Source organism: Phyllobates terribilis, unplaced genomic scaffold (genome assembly GCF_046119375.1).
Source record: "Phyllobates terribilis strain yellow unplaced genomic scaffold, ASM4611937v1 Scaffold_11__3_contigs__length_659146591, whole genome shotgun sequence".
NCBI lineage: Eukaryota > Metazoa > Chordata > Amphibia > Anura > Dendrobatidae > Phyllobates > Phyllobates terribilis.
In genome coordinates this window covers 411,418,146-411,439,236 of record NW_027362771.1, presented here as the reverse complement: position 1 = coordinate 411,439,236, position 21,091 = coordinate 411,418,146, and the positions used below count along the sequence as shown (strand labels likewise).

At 44.3% G+C, this 21,091-nt stretch overlaps 1 protein-coding gene across 1 annotated transcript in view; it reads left to right on the top strand.

Annotated features, from left to right (window-relative positions):
- SHC4 (SHC adaptor protein 4) overlaps nucleotides 1-21,091 on the top strand; it is a 127,469-nt gene that overhangs the window by 51,919 nt on the left and 54,459 nt on the right. The window contains exon 3 of the mRNA XM_073653074.1: nucleotides 15,570-15,633. Coding sequence (XP_073509175.1) covers nucleotides 15,570-15,633 — 64 coding nt within the window. The remainder of the gene's footprint in view (nucleotides 1-15,569; nucleotides 15,634-21,091) is intronic.

Genomic DNA, 21,091 nt, shown 5'->3' with positions numbered 1-21,091 from the left:
ATGGTATGTTACCGCATTCAGGAATAATTGAATAACAAATTGAGGGGTCTATTTTCTCCTATTAATCCATTTGAATATATTTTTCGTTTAAATAGGTTAAAAATTTCTTCAGGGGTATAGTTTCCAATATGTCATCAATTGTTGGGGGTTTCGGTAGTTTTGGTACCTCAGGGACTCTTCAAATGTGACATTGGGTCCACAATGTATTCCAGCCAAAAATAGGCTCCAAAATCAAGAACAAATTTCTTGATAGCGGTTTTGAATAATATAAAAGTGGTGTAGAATTTAAAATGGTATCAATTTTGGGAGTTTTTCAATATATGGACCCCTCAAAGTCACTTCACAACCAAATAGGTCTGTAAAAAAGTAGGATTTGTCAATTTCCTTGAAAAGATTAAACATTTCTGCTAAATGTTAAACCTTCTAACATCGTAACAAAATAAAAGGATATTTGAAAAATGTCACTGACTGATTTGGGAAATGTGTATTAACTAGTTTGTGTGGTAAGAACATCTGAGAAAAGAATTTTGGTGAGTCCCAAAAATAATTTAAATCCTCAATTTATTCCAAAACAATTTAAAAGATCATACAGGTTGGGAATACATCTCAACGCGTTTCTGGCAAAAAGCCCTTATTCACTGAGATTCACTAAGAACATCTGGTTTAAGGTTATAGCATTCAAAGTTTCAAAATTGCGTTTTTTTTCTAAATTTTAGTCACATTTCAGATATCTTATACAAACGTAAAGCATATCGACCTAAATTTACCACTAACAAAGTACAATGTGTCATGAAAAAAACCAGTCTCTGAATCTCTGGGATTTGTTGAAGTACATAAAGTAATAACACCAACAAAATCCTCAATCCATAATCAAAATAGCCAGGAAAAAAAGCACAAACATACAACATCACTAAAAAAAGGAACTTATTAGTAAGGGCTAAAAATATCTTTATTTATGAATCATAAAAATTATTCAATCAGTATAACAAAGAATATCACAAGATGGGGGGGGGTACAGATGAAGAAAAGGTGGGTACACCTGGTAAAATAATATATGGCACACTGTAAATATACTACAAAGATAATACCCCTTTCTTCAAAATACGGACATAGTGTCAATATATCTTAATTTAGCACATACAGATCACATAAAATAGATAACAATCACTTATATAATGAAAAGTGAAACCAGACCTGCATATAAGATCCCAAACCATAAAGGGATTAAACATACAATGATAAGGAGAATAGAGGTAACTTTACCTGTAGTGCACCACACCAGGGATCCACCACACCTAACGCGCGTTTCGTCTAGATGTACATAAAGTGACACATGTCAGATTTCAAAAATTTAGTTTGGTTACAAAAGCTTAAACTGGCTGCCAATGGAAGGGGTTAAATCACTGTCTCATGACAAATGAATGGATTTGTAAGTTTCTTTGAAGTGGATTCAAATTTGACTATGATAGAAACACATGACCGCAGGATGACTTGAATACAAGTCATAGGGAAGAGCCACTGCTTAAAACAAAACTCCAAAACAAGATGTTTACTTCTCAAATTAAAATAAATAAATAGAAATAAATACAAAAATTATTTCCCCAGCTACTGATATATGCAGCCTTTACCAAAATCATGACCTTTCTCACCCACTTCCTGAGGCCATGTGGCATCACCTAGGAGTGGCATCCAAATGTAACCTTCTAAAGAAGGAATGTCAAACTTAAACACACAGAGGGCCAAAATGAAAAACTTGGACAAAGTCGCGGGCCAACCAGTATGCAGTATAATGGGCCCGACATAGCACTCCTTACAGAATAATGGGTCCCGCACAGTCCTCCATACAGAATAATGGCCCCACGTAGTCCTCCATACAGAATAATGGCCCCACATAGTCCTCTATACAAAATAATGGCCCCACATAATCCTCCAAAAAGTATAATGGCCCCACATAGTCCTCTGTACAGTATCATGGGCCCCAAAAAGTTCTCCATACAGAATGGGCCCCACATAGTCCTCCACACAGAATAATGGACCCCACATAGTCCTCCATACAGAATAATGGGCCCCACATAGGAGTGGTGGTTCTGGTGTCGTGGGCCAAATATAATCACCCTGCGGGCCACAGTTTGACATGTATGTTCTAGAGGCTGGAGGGGGCAATCTTGTCCAACCAAACACTCCCTTACAATGGAAAAAATAGTACATTATCAAATGCTTCTGTGCTGTCTATTGATACTTTTGTAAAAATGACCTCTACAATAAAACAGGAAACTGACAATGTTTATGAACGAATATATATATACATATACATTGTAACGCAGCGGCTTGCTGCATTGCTAGAATGTCCAGGGGGTGTGCTCTAGCTGACCATTTACGTCCCCCTCAGGTGACTGATCACGTGACTGTGACATCATCACAGGTCCTGTGTGCACAAAAGGATATATAAACCCTGGTAGTTTTGAAACAGAGAGAGAGAGTGGCCTGGTGAGGCCTAGAGAGAGAGTGGCCTGGTGAGGCCTAGAGAAAGAGTGGCCCGGTGAGGCCTAGAGAAAGAGTGGCCTGGTGAGGCCTAGAAAGAGAGGCCTGGTGAAGCCTGGAAGGCAGAGGCTGGATCCCCCTGTGTTTAGGATACCAGTAGCCTTGGAGGGCGAGAGGCCTGGTCCCTGTGTGGGACTCCACTAGCCTGGAAGACAGAGATTGGATTCCCCTGTGTTTGAGATACCAGTAGCCTTTGAAGGTATGTGGCCCGGAGGCCCCATCTGGGAAGCCTTAAAGCCACAGCTGTGGCAGAACCGAACCGACTGAAGCAGCTACGACCCGGCAAAGGTAAAAACACTGTGTAACGGGTCTGGGAGGCGGAACCTCTGAGCAACTTATACAAGGGGGCGGTCCTTGTAAGGAAGCGGGTGGCGACCAGGGAAGACAGGCAGGCAGTCACAGCAGGTGACCGGGACAGTCTCTGGGTAAACGGGCAGGAGGTCACGGCAAGTGACCGGGACAGTCTCTGGGTAAACGGGCAGGAGGTCACGGCAAGTGACCGGGACAGTCTCTGGGTAAACGGGCAGGAGGTCACAGCAAGTGACCGGGACAGTCTCTGGGTAAACGGGCAGTCGGTCACGGCAAGTGACCGGGACAGTCTCTGGGTAAACGGGCAGGAGGTCACAGCAAGTGACCGGGACAGTCTCTGGGTAAACGGGCAGGTACGACCTGTGACAGCTGAGCCTCCAGGTAGGCTAGCAGGCTGATGGCAGATGAGTGCTCCCAGGTGAGCAGGCGAGAGTCTCTGGATAAGCAGGTGGTCACAGCATGTGACGGCGGAGCCTCCAGGTAGGCTAACAGGCAGGTAGCAGATGAGCGCTCCCAGGTGAGCGGGCAAGAGTCTCTGGACTGGCAGGTGGTCACAGCACGTAACGGCGGAGCCTCCAGGTAGGCTAACAGGCAGGTAGCAGATGAGCGCTCCCAGGTGAGCGGGCAAGAGTCTCTGGACTGGCAGGTGGTCACAGCACGTGACGGCGGAGCCTCCAGGTAGGCTAACAGGCAGGTAGCAGATGAGCGCTCCCAGGTGAGCGGGCAAGAGTCTCTGGACTGGCAGGTGGTCACAGCACGTGACGGCGGAGCCTCCAGGTAGGTTAACAGACAGGTAGCAGGTGAGCGCTCCCAGGTGAGCGGGCAAGCTGGTCCATAGACAGACTGACAGGTGTCGGAAGGCAGACCGTCGGACCTCAGGCTAGCAAGCAGGAAAACGGATGACAGGCAGGAATCAGGCAGCAAACTGGCAGGAGACTGGCCGGTAACTGGCAGGTAACTGGCAGGTAACAGGCAACGGAACCTGAGGGCTGAAGCAGAGTAGTGAACAGTGCAACAACATTGCTCGGGCACCTCCATTTTGGAGGAGGTGCCTTATATATGGAGGGATCCTCCGGCCATTGGCCGGGGACTCCTTAGGGCGACGCGCGCGGCCCCTTTAAGAGAGGGGGAGCGCGCGCGCGCGCGCCCTAAGCACAGTGACCGGGGGAGAGCGGGCGCTGCAAGCAGAGCGGGAGGAAGCCGCCGGGAACGGAGCAGAGAGGTGAGGGGAACAGCGTCCCTGCCTAGCAGGAGGCAAGGACGCCGACGCTACAGTACCCCCCCTTTAGGCCCCCCCTTTTTTAGGCCAGACAGAAATTTAGCAAGGATGAGAGGGGCATGGATGTTCTCCCGGGGCTCCCATGTTCTCTCCTCAGGACCAAACCCCTTCCAATCCACTAGAAAAAAGGTCTTTCCTCTTACCCTTTTGGTGGCCAGAATGTTCTCTACCTCAAATTCGTCTTCAGCAGAAACCGGAGCAGGAGGCGTACCTGTAGACTTGGAAAAGGAGTTAAGTACCACGGGTTTGAGAAGAGATACATGGAAGGAGTTAGGGATCCGTAAGTTGGCCGGGAGTTTCAATTTATAGGCCACCGGGTTGATCTGTTTGATAACCTCCAGTGGGCCGATGAACCGAGGCCCTAACTTATAGGAAGGAATCTTGAGCCGGACATATTTGGATGAGAGCCAGACTTTATCTCCGGGACAAAATTGTGGGGAATCCAGGCGTTTTTTGTCGGCGTGTCTCTTCATCCGCTCGGACGACTGAAGGAGTGCGGATCGGGTACTCTCCCAAATGGAGGAAAATTTGCTAACGAGAGATTCCGCGGCCGGGTTGTCCACAGAGGTGGAGACAGGGAAAGGGATCCGAGGATGCTGACCGAAGACTACAAAAAACGGGGATTTAGAAGAAGATTCGCTCTCGTGATTGTTGTAAGAGAACTCGGCCCATGGTAGGAGATCCACCCAGTCTTAATGGTGGGCATTAACGAAGTGCCGGAGGTAACTGGTCAAATTCTGATTGATCCGCTCCACTTGACCATTGGACTGTGGGTGGTATGCGGAGGAGAAGTCCAGGGTGACGTCCAGCAGCTTACATGTGGCTCTCCAGAAGCGTGAGGTGAACTGAACCCCACGATCCGACACGATGTGGAGAGGCAGACCATGGAGACGGAAGATGTGGCGGATAAAGTCTTTAGCTAGCTCGGGAGCAGACGGGAGGCCTGGCAGGGGAATAAAATGAGCCATTTTGGAAAAGCGGTCAGCGACCACCCAAATGACCATACAACCGGCAGAGACGGGGAGATCTGTTATGAAGTCCATAGCTATATGTTGCCACGGGGCAGCAGGCACAGGCAGAGGAAGAAGGCGGCCGGCAGGCAGGTGTCTCGGAACTTTGTTGCGGGCGCAGGACACACAGGCAGAAACAAAGTCAATTACATCCTTGTGCAGGGTAGGCCACCAGTAGTGCCGGGTAATAAGCTGGAGGGTCTTTTTCTGACCGGCGTGCCCAGCTAGCTTAGACGAGTGACCCCAGTGTAGAATCTTCTCCCGATCGGACTCCGTTACGAACGTCTTACCGGGAGGGAGACGATTTAGGCCCACGGGGGCTACCTGCATTACTCTGGCGGGATCGATGATGTGTTTAGGCTCCTCCTCAAGATCAGACACCAGAAAGGATCGGGACAGGGCGTCAGCTTTGATGTTTTTGTCAGCCGGACGAAAATGAAGAATGAAATCAAAGCGGGCAAAAAACAAAGACCACCGGGCTTGGCGCGGGTTAAGTCTCTGGGCGCTCTGGAGATATGCCAAGTTCTTGTGGTCAGTGTAAATTATTACCGGGTGGAGAGCCCCCTCGAGCAGGTAACGCCACTCCTCCAGTGCCATCTTAATGGCCAACAATTCTCGGTCTCCTATAGAATAATTGCGCTCAGAAGAGGAGAAAAGTTTGGAGAAAAAGCCGCAGGTTACCTTTCTTCCGGAAGAAGATTTTTGGGTAAGTACCGCCCCAGCTCCGGAGGAGGAGGCGTCAACTTCTAGGAAGAATTGTTTGTTGCCGTCCGGACGATGCAGCACCGAGGCGGAGAGGAAGGCCTGTTTTAAGGAAAGAAATGCCTCCTCTGCTTCGGGCGGCCATTCTCTGGGGTTCGTACCTTTACGGGTGAGAGCAGAGATAGGGGCGGTCCGGGAAGAGAAGTGCGGTATGAACAGGCGGTAATAGTTGGCGAAGCCCAGGAACCGCTGAATAGCCTTCAACCCCTCTGGTCGGGGCCACTTCTGGATGGCAGACAGTTTCTCAGGATCCATTTGTAGACCTGTCTGAGAGATTATGTAGCCCAGAAATGGAAGAGAGGTCTGCTCAAAAATGCACTTCTCATATTTAGCGTAGAGGTGGTTCTGCCTGAGCCTGAGCAGGACCTGACGAACGTCCCTCTGGTGAGTAGGAAGATCCGGAGAGAAGACCAAGATTTCGTCCAGGTACACCACCACGCAGGAGTAGAGAAGATCACGGAAGATGTCATTGACCAACTCTTGAAAGACGGCAGGAGCGTTACAGAGACCGGAGGGCATCACAAGGTACTCATAGTGGCCGTCCCGGGTATTGAATGCCGTCTTCCACTCATCCCCCTGACGGATATGGACCAGGTTATACGCCCCACGGAGATCCAGTTTGGTGAAGATTCTAGCCCCCCTCAGACGGTCAAATAATTCAGGAATAAGCGGAATGGGGTATTTATTCTTCACAGTAATCTGGTTTAGGCCTCTATAGTCTATACATGGACGGAGTGAGCCGTCCTTCTTTTTGACAAAGAAGAAGCCTGCTCCCGCCGGGGAGGTAGATTTCCGGATAAATCCCCGGGCCAGGTTCTCCTCAATATATTCAGACATGGACCAGGTTTCAGCAGCGGACAAAGGGTAGATTCGCCCACGGGGAGGAGTAGAGCCGGGCATCAGGTCGATTGGGCAGTCGTATGGTCTATGAGGAGGTAAAGTCTCTGCCTCTTTTTTATTGAAGACATCCGCATAAGACCAATAGGGAACCGGTAGACCGGGCAGATTGGCTGGGGTAGGAGAAAGACGGGCAGGACGAACGGGAACTAGACAAGTCTTATGGCAGTCCTGTCCCCAGCGAAGGACCTCTCCGGTCTGCCAGTCAAGCACGGGTGCATGTTTCTGGAGCCAAGGCAGGCCAAGCAATAGTGCGTGAGAGAGTCCAGGCAGAACATGAAAGGAGATGCTCTCAGAATGCAGCATTCCCACCTGTAGAGTCAGAGATTCGGTGATGAGTTGGATGGGATGTGGTAAGAGACCCCCATCCACGGCGGCGACAGATAAAGGTACGGCCAGAGGTTTGGTGGGAATGTGGTATTTTTCTACCAGGGATTGAGAGATGAGATTTCCAGCAGCTCCAGAGTCAAGTTGAGCCAGTTCAAAATAGCGGTTCTCTCCGCAGAAGATAGAAACAGACATCATCAGGGATGGAGAGGGTTTACTTTTGTCTAGGGCGACCTGTCTGAGCGATCCTAGACACAGGCGTTTCCCGACCTCTCAGGACAGGAACGGATCCGGTGCTCCTTACTGCCACAGTAGAAACAGCTCCCCTCGGCACGACGTAAGTCTTGACGGGTCTTGACCATCTTGGTCTGGTCGACCTGCATAGGCTCAGGTGAGTGTGCCTGGGGAGTAACAGAGGGAGTGACGGGTCTCTGGAAGGTAGGGACTAGACGTGGGATCCTCCTCTCACGGGTGACCTCCCTAGCGCGCTCCTGGAACCGGATGTCAATCCGGGTGGCAAGTGTAATCAAGTCGTCGAGAGTGGTAGGAATGCCCCGACCGGCGAGTTCATCTTTAATACGGCCGGACAGACCCTCCCAGAAGACGGACACCAGGGCGTCGTTATCCCAGGCCAGCTCCGAAGCAAGGGTGCGGAACCGTATGGCATATTGGCCCACGGTGAGACTCCCTTGACGGAGGCGTAGCAGAGATGAGGCGGATGAGGTCTTCTGTCCGGGTTCGTCGAAGACCTTCCGGAAAGCCGTGAGAAAGGCTGGCAGGTCGGACACCAGAGGGTCTCCTCTCTCCCATAGAGGATTTAGCCAAGCCAGTGCCTCTCCCGTGAGATGGGACATGATGAAGGCTACTTTGGCCCGGTCGGAATTAAACTGGTGGGACTGGTGTTCAAAGTGCAGGGTGCACTGGTTAATGAAGCCCCAAGCTTGAGCGGAGTCGCCTCCGAAGCGAGGAGGTGCAGAAAGCCGGATTCCAGAGCAGGATACTATGGTATTGGTGGGCAGCGGGCTGCGAGTCATGACACTAGCGGTGGTTGCTGGTGGGGCAGTCAAAGTGTCCAGGCGAGTATTGACATTCCGCAGGTGACCCAGGATGGACTCCTGTTGGGACCTCTGTCGGGACAGTTCATGACAAAGGTCCGAGAGCGAGGGAGCCTGGGTGCCACCGGGTTCCATGGCCCGAGCAAACTGTAACGGGTCTGGGAGGCGGAACCTCTGAGCAACTTATACAAGGGGGCGGTCCTTGTAAGGAAGCGGGTGGCGACCAGGGAAGACAGGCAGGCAGTCAAGAAGAGCGGGAGGAAGCCGCCGGGCACGGAGCAGAGAGGTGAGGGGAACAGCGTCCCTGCCTAGCAGGAGGCAGGGACGCCGACGCTACACACTGCTTGATGTGGACATTGAAATTGTTACCTTGCTGAAGGCTGTGTCTGGAGCCAAGTGGGCATATCTGGCACTAGAAAGGCTCTGGGATATTATGTGTAACATGTCGGCGAGCCACTGAGATGCACTATGTTATTGAGCGGTTTATAAGATGTAATAAACTGCTCGACTGTGAATTACCGGAAAAACGTTGCATGTGTGCTTTAATTGACCCGGTGAAGCGAGTACCCCCCAGCGTGATGAATAGCGCTACCTTACAACATATATACAGTACATCTACCGTATACATATATACATTTACTGAAATTGATGCTCCTTCTGACTCCTATTTGTTATAACTTTGCTATTATTATGTTTTTATTTTCATTCTCACTGTCCTTAGTTTTCTATTGACTGCCTTTATGTAACACGTATGAGGCAGATTGTCTTGTTCACCCAGACTAGACAGACCTGGAAAATTTGCCCTACAGCTCATTGCCAACCTCCATCATGTGATCAGCGTTCTGTCACAAGGTTTTCATGTGAACTCAGGGTTCTTTCAGAAGTTTCTATGTTTGTCTGTGTATACCTGACAAAAGCTGATTAGTTTCATGGAACTTGCAGTACTGGTTTTGGTTCAGAAATATGTGTAGAAATGCAAAACATGTGGGGAATTTATTTTTATAGCATGGTCTAAAAATTCCCTTTGTGACACCTGATGAATCTGATACTTCAAGGCTCTAAGAGATGGAGCTATGGGTGAAAGAACAACTGTTACACTCACTAACAGTACACAGTAAATTAAAAATGAATATGCATAGTCCTCATGTGTTGTACACAAAAAAAGCTCATCAAGTGCACAAAATAACAAATGAAATCACCTTCTTAGTATTCTACTTCTTTATTAACCCCATTTCTGTTGTGCAAAAGGCAGACATTTGTAACTCTATAAGAATATAATTGTATAGGTCTATAGTATACAGGTGGTGGATTTAAAGGTCCTACCTAATGTAATCACTGATGATTATGGGAAGTAAAAGGAGTTGTCCCACAAACAAAGTACATTTTAATTAATAGATCTTTGATTAATAATGCACGGACAAGCAAAAGGGTAACAAGAATCTGCATAACTAATCATATGCAGAATAGTTGCAAGTCAAATTTATGTATGAGATAGCCTCCTTCAGTGAGGTAAAACACATTTTTAAACAGACAGGGAAATGTTTTACCTCACAGAAAGAATCAATTGTGATCTCCTGCTGTAATGTCTGTATACTCTTTTGCTTCCTCCCCTGCTCAGGAGCTGTGGTATGATCAGACCATGTTCCTGTACGGTCAGACACGGACATTACACAGCACATAGCAAGGGGCACATTTATAAGATTATCTCAGCACAGGAACATTTTTTAACACATCCAGTTGTGCAATTCATTATTATTCCAAGATCTATTGATTAAAATGTACTTTGTTCTTGGTAAAAATGCTCCACTGGAACTGGAAATAATAGTCTGACTAGTTTCTATACTCATCTTATCCATTTGGTCACTGTCTTAGTTTTTATACATAAGGCTCAATGGCAAGGATCAGGTAAGAAAAAAAATTGGCATAAAAATGGAATACATTGTATGTGCCATTTTTTATTTTATGTGTTTTCTAGCAAAATGCTCCAATCATATTGTAGCATGTGTCCCATCATGATCAAAGTGTCACTATTAGCCACTTCATAAATTCATGTATCCTTGGATGATATTAACAAATCCATTGTGGTATTATATCCCTATAAAAAAATTAGAAATATTAGAATGCAACTTATATATATATATGTTCATACCTTATGAATTTTAGTTATGTTTTATACTTTTAGGTTTAAGAATGCTAGGAAATATTATTTTGTGAGAGGTCATATCCCACTTATCAACCTCAAGTTACAAAGTGTTCTTCTGTCCCAAAAATTGCTTAATTTATAGTGACTGTTCCCAAATTTTACACCACTTTTGCACTTGCACGAACCAAGCTAGAATAATTGAAGCACTGAAGCAATTTGATCAGAGCCGCATTTTACCCCGTACTCATTTCCAGAACTGGACAATAATGTCTTTTTACTAACATTGCATTTTACATTGGACAGATTTTTGCTGAATAACTATCTTTGTTCACACAAGATCTTTCCGTTTTCTACAAACAATAAAGCTTTCTGTTCGGTGACGAGCAGCACTTATTTCTGCTTAAAAGCAATTTTTTTTTTCCCAATAGAATTTTTTACCTCTTATATCATCCCTCTGTCCTTGGGAAGTTACAATGAACAAAGAAGACTAGTGTAATTGTGATTACTGAGTGGGCAAAAAAAAGAGCTAAAAAAATGGATATGTATGAAAAACCATAATACAGGAAAATGAAAAATAAGATTTTCCAGTAAGAACCATTTCAGATAAATCATCCAGTTAGTCATCTCTGGATTGACACACAGCATTTCCCCACTTCAATGGGAATTTGGGGAATCAAAATCTTTCTTAGTTTTTCTTGATGCCTCAAGACTTGAGAACAAAATCTTAGAGAAAAAGATCCAAGCGTCAGTTAACTTGCCATTACTGAGACAGTAAATTGGACACTGCCTTGAGTATTGTGTCTTCTGTATATTTACATCAACATTAAAAGTGTAGAAAATCTACTTTATACACTTCACAGATCAGCAAATAACATGAATCGTTTCCATCAGCTCAAACATATAAACCATAGGAGTGACAGCACTTGAGCCGCTCATAGAGATTAGGCCATTATGAGCCGAAATAAACAATTTCGGCCTGATCTGACGACTGTTGGCCATCTTCTGACAGTCATTTTTTTTCAGAGACAACCACTAATTTTTAATCTTCTATATTTATTTTGCTTTGATTATACTCACTTTAAAGTTCATGGCGCAAATAGATAATTACGGTCAATCAAGGAATACGATCTGATTTACGAGTGTTTCTTAAAACTGTAACTCTTGATGATTATCTGCACATTATTAGACTTGTTTGGAAACCCTGATTATTTGTAGAAAAGAAGAACGCAATATGTTCTGGTGAATCCCACGTCAATACTAGTGTAACAAAAAACTGTTAATGTGATAATATTAGGTCGACTGACAAGGATAACGCAAATGGGTGATGAGAAGAAATGTTTAGTCATAGCTCGCCATAATTAGTCATACATTAAAGGGGCTGTCACTTATAAAAATGCTATTTACCGACAGATCTAGTAGTAATCTGCAGATAAAAAGTCTTTTATACTTGTTTGGCTGTGTAACTGGAAGAGGACACAGGGAACACATAATGCTTTATTCTCCCTGCAGCCGCTTGCTTTCAGTCATCAAGGCAATGCAAGGGGCTGTAACAATCAAAGTGTGTAGTGAGCACACCGTTATCACTCCCCCTCCCACACCTCGATTGACAGCTTATTCTGCAGCATGCATGTGCAGAGTAGGCTGTCAGTCATTGTGCAGGGTGAGTGATTACAGCGTGCTCACTGCGTGACTGTTACAACTCCCAGGACCACCTCAATGACTGGCTACAAGCAGCTGCAGGGAGAATTTTATTTAATTTTCTCCACGTAGCCACTCTACCAGTTACGGCTCATTCAGATGAGTGTATAAATGGTCCTTGTTCTGTCTGTTTGCAAAAAGGGTAGAGAAAGGACAGCACACTGACCGTTGCAAGCAGTTTTGGACTGGGGTGTCAAGGGCCCACCAGTAACCAACTCCAGGGCCCCACTTTTCAGCTACATGCAAATGTGACATTATCATCAATCACAAATTTATATAACAATGAACTGGGTAGATTGTTAAATGAATAAGATGCTGCCTTAGTCTGTACATAGTGATTCAAGTATATTGCGCCAAGTACTGCTCATATAAGGGGGTGGTGGCCCACTCTTGCACAGAGGTCCACCAGAGGATTCTTCTGTTCTCCTGTGGGCCAGTCCAAGGCTGGTTGCAAGCAAAAAAATCTCAGCGTGCTCTACTTTGATCCTTATTTCAGATAAGACTCACCCATAATAAGTAGTCAATCGGTGCGTAAAAATTGATTACATACAGGGTATAATCCACATGTAAATTGTTTTTAAAGATCCATTACAATTATCAATATAGGAAACTGTATTTGGCATTTTATTAAATTGCGCATGTAAAAACTGGATGCCATACAAATATAAAAAATTGACATACAGATGGCCGTACAGACGAATAATCGTCTTGTTTTTTTCTGGATGAAAAATAGATGATTTTGCACACGCTTGTCATAACCCGGCCTTATACTGGCAAACATGATTAAAATGCTATTTACCTGCAGATTACCACTAATAACCAATCTGCAGGTAAATAGCATTTACTGTATATACATTATATATTTATATAGGTGACATGTTGCCTTTACGCCAACAGCAGGAAATGTTATAAACTAAAGTGTGTGTTGGTGTTTCTTTACAGATTCATGCTGTACCTATCCATGATCAGTGGCATAACTAGAGCTTGATGGGCTCCAGTGTAAAATTTGGCCCCAAATTTTGGTTAGATGTATGGGCTCTTGTAGCAATCTAAATCCTATAAGAACATACAAGTTGCATCTCCTGCCCCATTATGTAGCAATGTCCCCCATATTTGGCTCCTTCCTGGTATACATGTCCCCCATCCTGGGCGCATCTGAATATATATGTCCCCCATCCTGATATATACAGTATACATATATATATACATACAGTGCCTACAAGTAGTATTCAACCCCCTGCAGATTTAGCTGGTTTGATAAGATGCAAATAAGTTAGAGCCCTCAAACTGCAAACGAGAGTAGGATTTATGAACAGAAGCATAAATCTTACAAACCAAAAAGTTATGTTGTTCAGTTGAATTTTATTAAATTTTAAACATAAAAGTGTGGGTCAATTATTATTCAACCCCTATGTTTAATATTTTGTGGAATAACCCTTGTTTGCAATTACAGCTAATAATCGTCTTTTATAAGACCTGATCAGGCCGGCACAGGTCTGTGGAGTTATCTTGGCCCACTCCTCCATGCAGATCTTCTCCAAGTTATCTAGGTTCTTTGGGTGTCTCATGTGGACTTTATTCTTGATCTCCTTCCACAAGTTTTCAATTGGGTTAAGGTCAGGAGACTGACTAGGCCACTCCAACACCTTGACTTTTTCCCTCTTGAACCAGGCCTTGGTTTTCTTGGCTGTGTGCTTTGGGTCGTTGTCTTGTTGGAAGATGAAATTACGACCCATGTTAAGATCCTTGATGGAGGAGCGGATGTTCTTGGCCAAAATCTCCAGGTAGGCCGTGCTATCCATCTTCCCATGGATGCGGACCAGATGGCCAGGCCCCTTGGCTGAGAAACAGCCCCACAGCATGATGCTGCCACCACCATACTTGACTGTAGGGATGGTATTCTTGGGGTCGTATGCAGTGCCATCCAGTCTCCAAACGTCATGTGTGTGGTTGGCACCAAAGATCTCGATCTTGGTCTCATCAGACCATAGAACCTTGAACCAGTCTGTCTCAGAGTCCTCCAAGTGATCATGAGCAAACTGTAGACGAGCCTTGACATGACGCTTTAAAAGTAAAGGTACCTTACGGGCTCGTCTGGAACGGAGACCATTGCGGTGGAGTACGTTACTTATGGTATTGTCTGAAACCAATGTCCCCACTGCCATGAGATCTTCCCGGAGCTCCTTCCTTGTTGTCCTTGGGTTAGCCTTGACTCGTCGGACAAGCCTGGCCTCGGCACGGGAGGACACTTTCAAAGGCTGTCCAGGCCGTGGAAGGCTAACAGTAGTTCCATAAGCCTTCCACTTACAGATGATGCTCCCAACAGTGGAGACAGGTAGGTCCAACTCCTTGGAAAGGGTTTTGTACCCCTTGCCAGCCTTGTGACCCTCCACGATCTTGTCTCTGATGGCCTTGGAATGCTCCTTTGTCTTTCCCATGTTGACCATGTCTGAGTGCTGTTCACAAGTTTGGGGAGGGTCTTAAATAGTCAGAAAAGGTTGGCAAAAGAGATCTTTAATCCACACATGTGAAGCTCATTATTCTTGGTGCCTGAACTACTTCTTAATACTTTAGGGGGACCAAACAGAATTCTTGTGGTTTGAGGGGTTGAATAATAAATGACACTCTGAATTAACTTTTAACGTTTAAAAAAAAACAAAAAAAAAGCAAACAAACAATATTTGCTGCAGTGCATTTCCCACTTCCAGGCTGATCTACAGTACAAATGTCACAATGCCAAGTTAATTCCGCATGTGTCAACCAGCTAAATCTGCAGGGGGTTGAATACTACTTGTAGGCACTGTATATGTCCCTCATCCTGGCCCCATCCTGGTATATATATATATGTCATCCATCCTGGTATATATCTTCCCCTTACTCGCCCCATCCTGGTATATATATATCCCCATGCTGGTATGTATGATCCCCATCCTGGCATATGTCCCCCATCTGCCGCTGTCCTCTAATGCATAGAAAAAATAAATAATTCTACTCACCTGCGCTGCCCAGCGTCTACTTCTGAAGCCGGCAGCTGACTTCAGCATGCAAGCGATGCGAGTGCATGATGCCACTGTCATGTGCCCCTTGTCACGTGCACGCCGACTTCAGCTGCTCAACTCTGATTGGCCAGCAGCGTGTATTGCATCACACAGACTGGGCGAGTCTCTGCGCTGCTATTCACTTCAACTGAATGTGCATCCCCAAAAACACATCCAGTTGAAGTTTGCGCTGGCGTCTTTGTGCCTCTCATCCGCACAGGCCCGGTCGCGACCTCTACGACAGCGATCGTTACACCCCTGTCCATAATATGCACTCATATAAGTCTATTGGCCTATACTGTATCTCTATACCAATTTCATACCCATAGACCACATCAAAATGGAGGAAATTTTTGTGAAATCGCCTCCAAAAGAGATAATCCATAGCATCAAGTGATCCCTTTCACTGTCGGCTTTAGAACTCATGGGCAAACTGATGGGAAATGTTCTAAATATTGTTATGTAAGTGATTGCAGAGACCTAATGTTCATTGTCTATGTCTGTTTACAGGGAAGCGATAAGTCGACTGTGTGAGGCCGTCCCTTGTGCAAAAGGAGCTGCCAAGAAACGAAAAGTAATTATCAGTTTGTACATTAAGTATTATTTGCTCATATAGTAAGCAGTGCCTCTAGTGTTCACATAAGGGAGAGGAACAATGTTATATATACAAATGTCCCAATAGATTACAATCACTGATTCTGTAATGCAGTTCTTTCCAACCATTATTTTTTGTTCTTTTATTAAATGTCCATTACTTAATTTTTTGATGAGATGAACACACTATTAAAAATATTGTATGCATATCTTGGGAGCTCACACCCTCTTTCTATGTAAATTTTTTCTCTACCATCAATTGGATCCTTATTACAGAGGACCTGTTACCTAATATCACAATACACACTGCATACTTTACTAAATAGATGTTTTAGACCTGATAAGGATGATGCATTTAATTTGAATATCCATGTCAGGATGGCTGCATAACCCTTTCTGAAAGTTTAACTCAATCTGTGCCCACCTAGCCTGATTGACAGTTCCTCAGTGTCCATCCTGCTGCTGAGAGCTCTCACTGCTCGATACAAGATGCAGCTTTCAGTCAAGCTGAATGGTTAGAGTCTGAATACAGGTGGACTCATGAGCCATTTCATTTTATAACTGGACTCATCAAATGCTCAATTTAATACCAGGATTATATAGCCATTCTGACAAGAATTTTCAAAGTAAATACACCAGTCTCATTGGGTCTAAGAGATCTATTTAATAATATATATACACTGCTCAAAAAAATAAAGGGAACACTCAAATAACACATCCTAGATCTGAATGAATGAAATATTCTCATTGAATACTTTGTTCTGTACAAAGTTGAATGTGATGACAACAAAATCACACAAAAATCAATGGAAATCAAATTTATCAAGCAATGGAGGCCTGGATTTGGAGTCACCCCCAAAATTAAAGTGGAAAAACACACTACAGGCTGATCCAACTTTGATGTAATGTCCTTAAAACAAGTCAAAATGAGGCTCAGTATTGTGTGTGGCCTCCACGTGTCTGTATGACCTCCCTACAATGCCTGGGCATGCTCCTGATGAGGTTGCGGATGGTCTCCTGTGGGATCTCCTCCCAGACCTGGACTAAAGCATCCGCCAACTCCTAGACAGTCTGTGGTGCAACGTGACGTTGGTGGATCGAGCGAGACATGATGTCCCAGATGTGCTCAATCGGATTCAGGTCTGGGGAACGGGCGGGCCAGTCCATAGCTTCAATGCCTTCATCTTGCAGGAACTGCTGACACACTCCAGCCACATGAGGTCTGGCATTGTCCTGCATTAGGAGGAACCCAGGGCCAACCGCACCAGCATATGGTCATCATCTCGGTACCTAATGGCAGTCAGGCAACTTCTGGCGAGCACATGGAGGGCTGTGCGGCCCTCCAAAGAAATGCCACCCCACACCATTACTGGCCCACTGCCAAACCGGTCATGCTGAAGGATGTTGCAGGCAGCAGATCGCTCTCCACGGCGTCTCCAGACTCTGTCACGTCTGTCACATGTGCTCAGTGTGAACCTGCTTTCATCTGTGAAGAGCACAGGGCGCCAGTGGCGACTTTGCCAATCCTGGTGTTCTGTGGCAAATGCCAAGCGTCCTGCATGGTGTTGGGCTGTGAGCACAACCCCCATCTGTGGACGTCGGGCCCTCATACCACCCTCATGGAGTCGGTTTATAACCGCTTGTGCAGACACATGCACATTTGTGGCCTGCTGGAGGTCATTTTGCAGGGCTCTGGCAGTGCTCGTCCTGTTCCTCCTGGCACAAAGGAGGAGGTAACGGTCCTGCTGTAGGGTTGTTGCCCTTCTATGGCTCCCTCCACATCTCCTGGTATCTGCTTCATGCTCTGGACACTGTGCTGCAGACACAGCTACCCTTCTTGCCACAGCTTGCACTGATGTGCCATCCTGGATGAACTGCACTACCTGAGCAACTTCTGTGGGTTGTACTGTAGACACCGCCTCATGCTACTGTACCTCTAGGGGTGAGAGCAATAGCAAAATGAAAAAGTGACCAAAACAACAGCCAAAAAGGATGAGAACAGAGAAATGGTCTGTGGTCACCACCTGCAGAACCACTCCTTTATAGGTGGTATCTTGCTAATTGTCTATCATTTCTACCAGTTGTCTGTTCCATTTGCACAACAGCAGGAGAAATTGATTCACAATCAGTGTTGCTTCATAACTGGACAGGTAGATTTCACAGAAGTGTTATTGACTTGGAGTTACATTGTGTTGTTTAAGTGTTCCCTTTATTTTTTTGAGCAGTGTATTTATTTTTTTGCTTTAAACACCCCTTACTGTTACCACCAACTACCTGCCCCCTGCAGAAATGGTAGAGGGAAAGAGTGGGTGGTAGCATTGTTGGCGATATACTGAGAATCTGATTAGGTGGTTTTAACACACGGGAGGAGATCATATTATACAGTTTGCTTGTGAGAAGCATTTTTATTTGAGCTTTCTAACAGGAGGACACTAATATATGTTTTGACCTTTGCGATTGGCTGGTTCCCAAATAAATGGACGGACTGACCAAGCAGTGAGCGTAAGAAATACTGCATGTATACGGGCCTGTAAGGACACAGAATCAGTGAAGTGTGTTAGTTGTGTCTCTGTATATAATATTTAATTTCAGTGTGCAGATCTTTACTAGACTTTGAATTGATAAACATGGAATGATGATGAGGAGCGAGGGCTCTTCGTCTGTGCTTTTCTGCATCAGAATCAGCAGTAACATAGAGCTCAAAAGAGTGAAATCACACATAGAAAGAGAATGTGATTCATTCTGCCTTTCTTTTAATAGTGAGTCTAATGTCCACCTCACCTAAAAATGAATTCATAAATAAATAAATTATATTTAAAAGGGTTATCAACTACTAGGACAATCCCTTTTCATCCTGAATGTTTTCCCCCATTAAAATAAACCCACTTAGACTATGTTCACACATTGCATTTTTTCAGCGGGTTTTTTCTGCAGCAAAACCTAATCTCTTGCCAGGAGGTTTGTTCAGGATTTTTCTTGTTTTTTTCAGCATTTTTTTTTTCACTGTCCTTTTGTCTCTTTATGCATGTACTTAAAGTTCAGTGGAAAAAAAAATCTCATTCTATTTCATCAGGTTTTGGCACAAAAAAAAAGCTGAAAAAACTGACACCTACGTTGTTGGTGTGTTTTTTTTCAGCATTTTTTAACCACCCATTATTTCCAATGGGTGAAAAATGCTGAAAGAAGTGACATGCTCTATTCTGCAAAAAAAAAAACATGCAAAGCACAAAATCCTGATTAAAAAAAAAACAAAACAGGATGTGTGCATGAGATTTCTGGAATCTCATAGATTTTGCTGGTACTGTAAAATGCAGCTGAAAATTTGCATAAAAAAAACGCATCAAAAAGAGGCTGAAGAAACGCAATATGAAAACATAGCCCTATACTCACCTCCCGTTCCAGCGCCGTGCCTGCACCGTTCCAGTGGAGTCAGCACTCTCGTTCGCGGGGCTCTTGTGCAGTTATTATGTCACGTGAGCCCTGCACCCAAAAAGCGCTGGCATCACTGTCCACGCCTTCGGACATAAAAGTAATCAAGAGGAGATAAGCAGCCAAACGCAGCCCTGACCCCCTTTTGATTACTTATACGTCAGAAGGAGAAGACAGTGACGCCAGCGCTGATTGGGCTCAGGCTCATGTGACATAACAAGCTCACGTGAGCTCCGGGAACGCGAGTGCCGACACTGCTGGAACGGTGCTGGCACGGTAGGTGAGTATAACTGTTTTTATTCTAACAGGGGCAAACATTCAGCATGAGAAGGGGCTGTCCTAGTAGTGGTCAACCCCTTTAAGCCACACAAACAGATGGTAACCACATTTTTGGATTACTGGATGTAATCTGAAGGCATTTTTTAAGCAATATTCGACCACGTGTGCAATATTGAGTTAAAAGTTGTAAAAGATTCTTTGTAATAAATGATGTGATAAATGGACTGTGGCGAAATAACTGAGATATTAATGACAAGTAAAATACATGGGTGATTCTCAGTATGTATATATGTTCAAAACTGAAAACCCAGTGAGCACATTATCAATATTGAGGGATGCGCTTTACAACTGTGTATGAAATGTCATTAAGTTGAGCAATGCTTGTGGTATGTTATTTAAATAGTTTTACAATTTTTGATAAAAATACAAAAGCTTGTGCAAAAGGCTGCTTACTAGGACTAATCAAGAGAACATTTGCAGCAAATTATTCAACACTTTGAACGAACATCTGGAGAGTTATTATCCAGGATTACCAAGTGGAATATGTTCTTTCCTATAAGGGTATATTCACATGATGTATTATTTTAGGTATGTAAAATGACAAGGTTTTCAAATGGAAACCGCTTCAGGAAATGCTGTTGTTTTTTTTCATGAAGCGCATTTTCTCGTGCTTTTTTTTTGTTTGTTTCCAGAATGCCTTTTGAACTCCAGTGATTTTTTTTAGCATTTTTCTAGCGTTTTTATGGCTTGATTTGTAATGGTAATGTCTTTATGGTTTTTTTTTTAACCTACTTTTAACAATGAAGAAACTGCTAGTGGTTTTTCAAGCAATAATGATGACAAAACGCACAAAAGAAATCCTTAGTGTCTTCCCGGCATCTTTTGAACCCTTGACTTATAGTGTAAAGAATGGAGCATCTACCAAGAAAGCTCCTGAAGAATGGTCAGGTAATTTATTTTAACTGCTTGAAGCTTTTGGAAAAGTAAACTAAAAGCCTGAATGCCTGAACAGCAAGTGTTTTTTTTTTACATAGACATGAATATTTCATTCTTTTGAGCGTTTTTTAAATAGTTTATTTTCAGGCTGTTTTCAGAGTGGACATGGTCCAAATCTGCTTAAAGAAGACATCGTGTGAACTGTGAACATACCCCATAGGAGTATTTTGCAAGTGTTTGGCAATGGCTACGGAATAATGCTTGGCTAACTTGTCCAGAAAAAAAACTTTTCCATTTTGCTATAATGAGCTTATTAGAAATTGAAAACCCAGCTAGTTCCATTGCTGCCATTTTACCAAGAACAAGGTCAGTTTACAAGTCTGTAAATTTTCCAGAAAGAAATGAAACATAATATCTCAAACATGTGATCTTCAGGCCGTTATCTAAGGCTTCTTTGTTTGCAATGGTTTTAGCAAAGTTATCCTCTCCATGACCAGAGCAAGGGAGGAATCTTTAGAGGGAAGTGCACAGTCTTATAATTAGCAAATTGGCAGATAATTCACCATCCAAGAAATCTGTCTGGTTTTATTACGAAGGAAGTCACCAAATTATACTAAATGCAACAGATAAGCCTCAATGACATGGAATGTTCTTCATCATAAAATATACTTATTCTGTAAGCGGTGCATAATAGATAAAAACACATTTTCCGATATGCACATTAGTAGCTGGGACATTTGTATTAAGGTACAAGGGTTGATAAGTGTTTTGGGTGACATAATGTTTGCGTTTAT